This window comes from Aethalodelphis obliquidens, unplaced genomic scaffold (genome assembly GCF_003676395.1).
Source record: "Aethalodelphis obliquidens isolate GAN/ISIS:26980383/991018 unplaced genomic scaffold, ASM367639v1 scaffold131, whole genome shotgun sequence".
Lineage (NCBI taxonomy): Eukaryota > Metazoa > Chordata > Mammalia > Artiodactyla > Delphinidae > Aethalodelphis > Aethalodelphis obliquidens.
Window position 1 is genome coordinate 72,739 of NW_020838075.1, and position 3,245 is coordinate 75,983.

At 59.8% G+C, this 3,245-nt stretch overlaps 1 protein-coding gene across 1 annotated transcript in view; it reads left to right on the top strand.

Moving 5' to 3' along the window:
• The first annotated feature begins 435 nt into the window (after nt 1–435).
• Nucleotides 436–3,245, top strand: part of NOTCH4 (notch receptor 4) — a 23,528-nt gene continuing 20,718 nt past the window's right edge. Inside the window, exons 1-3 of the mRNA XM_027099306.1 lie at nt 436–635; nt 1,439–1,520; nt 1,706–1,998. Coding sequence (XP_026955107.1) covers nt 569–635; nt 1,439–1,520; nt 1,706–1,998 — 442 coding nt within the window. The 5' untranslated portion in view covers nt 436–568. The remainder of the gene's footprint in view (nt 636–1,438; nt 1,521–1,705; nt 1,999–3,245) is intronic.

A 3,245-nucleotide genomic window follows, 5' to 3' on the forward strand; every position in this document is an offset into this window, starting at 1 on the left:
CAGAAGTCCCCTGTGTTCCTTCTGCCAAGATGAGTGGGTGGAAGCGTGCAGATTCTCTGAGAAACATCTGTACTGACCTCGCAAAACAAGCATCCTCTCCAGACAAGGGGAATAGGAGATCTCTCATCACCCCACACCTCTGTTTCCAGGTCCTGACCCCACCCCGCCCCCAGGGCATAGGGCAGCCACCTTGCAGTTCCCACCTCTAGAAAGGGGAGACCACAAAAACAACAGGAGGACTGGGACTGCTCCCGGGGGCCCCGTTCCCCCTTCTATCACTTGCACTCCAGCCACACTGTCCTTCCTTGCCACCTCCCCAGGGGTTGTCAGGGACAGAAGGCCCCTCCCTCATCCCCCTCAATGTTCCTCCACTCTGCCCCCCCCCATCACTAGGGTGTCCAGGACATTGTGTGACTCAGGAAACAGCTCAGACGTGAGGTTCGCAGCAGGCCGAAGAGGAGGAAGAAGGGGCCGTGGGAGCAGAGTGGGTGGTTATTGCCTCAGTGAGGGCTCTGAGGGTCCCACTGGAAGAGGCAGGGGGGATCTGGGCTTGGGCAGGGGCTCTGGAATGCAGCCCCCTTCACTGCTGCTGCCGCTGCTGCTGCTGCTGTGTCGGTCAGTCGTCCAGACCAGAGGTGAGGCGTGGGGTGGGAGAAGTGAGGGGACCCACCTTCCTTAGGAGGATGTCCAGTGGGCTGGGGACAGAGGGTCAATCTGCATGCTTTGAGGCGACACTGGATGGAGAAGATTCTCCCGCCCCAAATGGGGCTGCCGGCAGGGAGAGACAACTCTGCCCCTGCAGCTACAGAGACCCAGGCTATGGGCCCTGTGCCAGGGGTGGTGATGGTAGGGGGGATGGGCGAGAAGGTGCCCACCCCCAGGGAGAACCAAGTGGGCCCTGGAACTGGGGGACAGCGTGCTCTTACAGTCACGTTTAGGAGGAAGAGAGGGAAAAGAGGGACCCCCTGCTAGGGGAAGAGATGAGAGGGAACAGGAGATGGAGACATGGGAAGGTCAAGGGCCCACAAAGTCCCTTTCCTGGTCCAGCTGTCCCCACCCCCCCCCGATGGCTCAATGCTGGGCCCTTCCGGGAGGAAATCCCTTCAATGTTTCAGCCATTCACCTCCCAGGAGTCCCCTCCGCGCCCCCCTCCTTATTCCTGTTGTCTTGCTTCCGAGGGATGGAGCCTGAGGCTAGACTTGGGAGGCCAGAGAATAAACAGGAAAGGAGGGGTGGGGATTAGTAACTGAGAGGCCTGGGACCTGGGGGGCTGGGAGTGAGCACCACGTGGGGGGTAGGAACAAGAGTATCAAGGCAATGGTGAGGTTCAGAGCACCTGTGCGGGGCTGCTGCAGGCAGGTCCCTCCGAAGCGTCCAGGGGAGGAAAAGTGGAGCGTAATGCTACCTGCTCCCATCTCATCCTCATCTCCATCTCTAGGGCTGCAGTGCGGGAGTTTCCCAGAACCCTGTGCCAATGGAGGCACCTGCCTGAGTCTATCTCAGGGGCAAGGGACCTGCCAGTGAGTGTACCTTGTGGGAGTGGGAGACTGGGAAGGGGAGTAGGGGAGGGGACGGGGAGAAATGGGAAGGAAGGAGAAAGGGAGGAGGTGAAGCAGATGAAGGGAGACAATGAAAGCAAAGGAGGGAGGGAGGAGAGAAAGCAGAGGGCCAGGAAGTAAGCTCTCTTGTCTCCTCCCCTGCCCAGGTGTGCCCCCGGCTTCCTGGGTGAGACATGCCAGTTTCCGGACCCCTGCCAGGGTGCCCAGCTCTGTCAGAATGGAGGCAGCTGTCAAGCCCTGCTTCCCACCCTTCCCAGCCCCCCCAGCCCTCCCTCTCCCTCGGCCCCCAGCTTCTTCTGCACCTGCCCCTCTGGCTTCACTGGTGAGAGGTGCCAGGCCCAGCTCAAGGACCCCTGTTCTTCCTTCTGTTCCAAAATGGGCCGCTGCCACGTCCAGGCCTCAGGCCGCCCACAGTGCTCCTGCATGCCGGGATGGACAGGTGAGCACTGATGGGGGCGGCGAGGAAGGGGGACAGGCAGGGGCAACGGGCTGGGCTGTGGGGTAGGAAAGATGGAAATAGAGCCTGAGAGACTGCGAGCCCTTTGAGGAGAGAGGCCGAGAGAATCAACAAGCCAATTCTTGGTGAACCATTTATCCAAGATTGACATTCACTGACAGGATAGTACCGATTGCGAAGATGTTGAGGTGTTTCCAAGCCAGCTGGTAAATAGCTACCGCCTCAGCCCCCTTCGCACACCAACCTGACCCCTCTCCCAGCCCCTCAACCTCCCCTCGGTCCACTAGCTAGAGGGTTAATGCCTAGCACAGCAGGGGACTTCCAGGACTCTGCGTTCTGAGCACCTGAATGGCTTCTATTCTGAGTGGCGGGAGCCCACACTGTCACCCGGGAAGACTGCAGTGGTAGGCGGTGTGACGGGACGTGGGTGCAGCCCTGGAGCGAGAGAGCAGGACACACGATGGGCAGGGTGTGCTACCATGAGGAAGTGGTCAGGGGTGCCTGGACAGAGCTGCAAGGCCCTGGACGGAAAGGTTCCACAACACCTCACCAGGATGGGGAGGGCTGGACCAGGCAGCAAAGGCCACGAGGTCAGAGAGCGCTTGGGATGTGGGTGCATCCAGGAGGGGGTGGACTGGAGACAAAGATTCTCAAACTTAGGTAGGCATAGCAGTCACCTGGAAAGCCTTAAAAAGACCGATGCCCTGTCCCAGAGAGCCTGCCCTGGTGCACCTGGGGTGGGCCCAGGACATGGAGATGTCTTAACTGACGAGGAAATTCTGAGGCAACGGGGCCTGAGACCGGGTGTGAGAGACCAGCGTATGTGACAAGAAGGATGGTCAGTGGCAACTTGCCACGCCTTGTACTTCAGAGTAGGGGCTCCGGGCGGCCCCCTCCTCGGGTCTATTGCCAGCTCTGCCACTGACTAGACATGTGACCTTGAATGAGATATTTAAGCTGTCTGGGTCCTCGGTGGTCAGCCGACGTCCACACTTCATAAGGTTGTTGTCGGGAAGAAAGGGGGCGATGCTCAGGAAGTGCTTACTTAGCTCAGTACCAGCGCCACCGCCGCCAGCGCCACCATTCCCACTGGTACACATGGCTGTGAAGTGAGTCTCTTTATCGTTATCCGGACCATTACACCCACCTGAAGATCAGGAAATCAGGATAAGAGAGGCAAGATGACTGCCCGAGGGCACACAGCTGGCGGGGGGGGGGGGGGGGGGGGG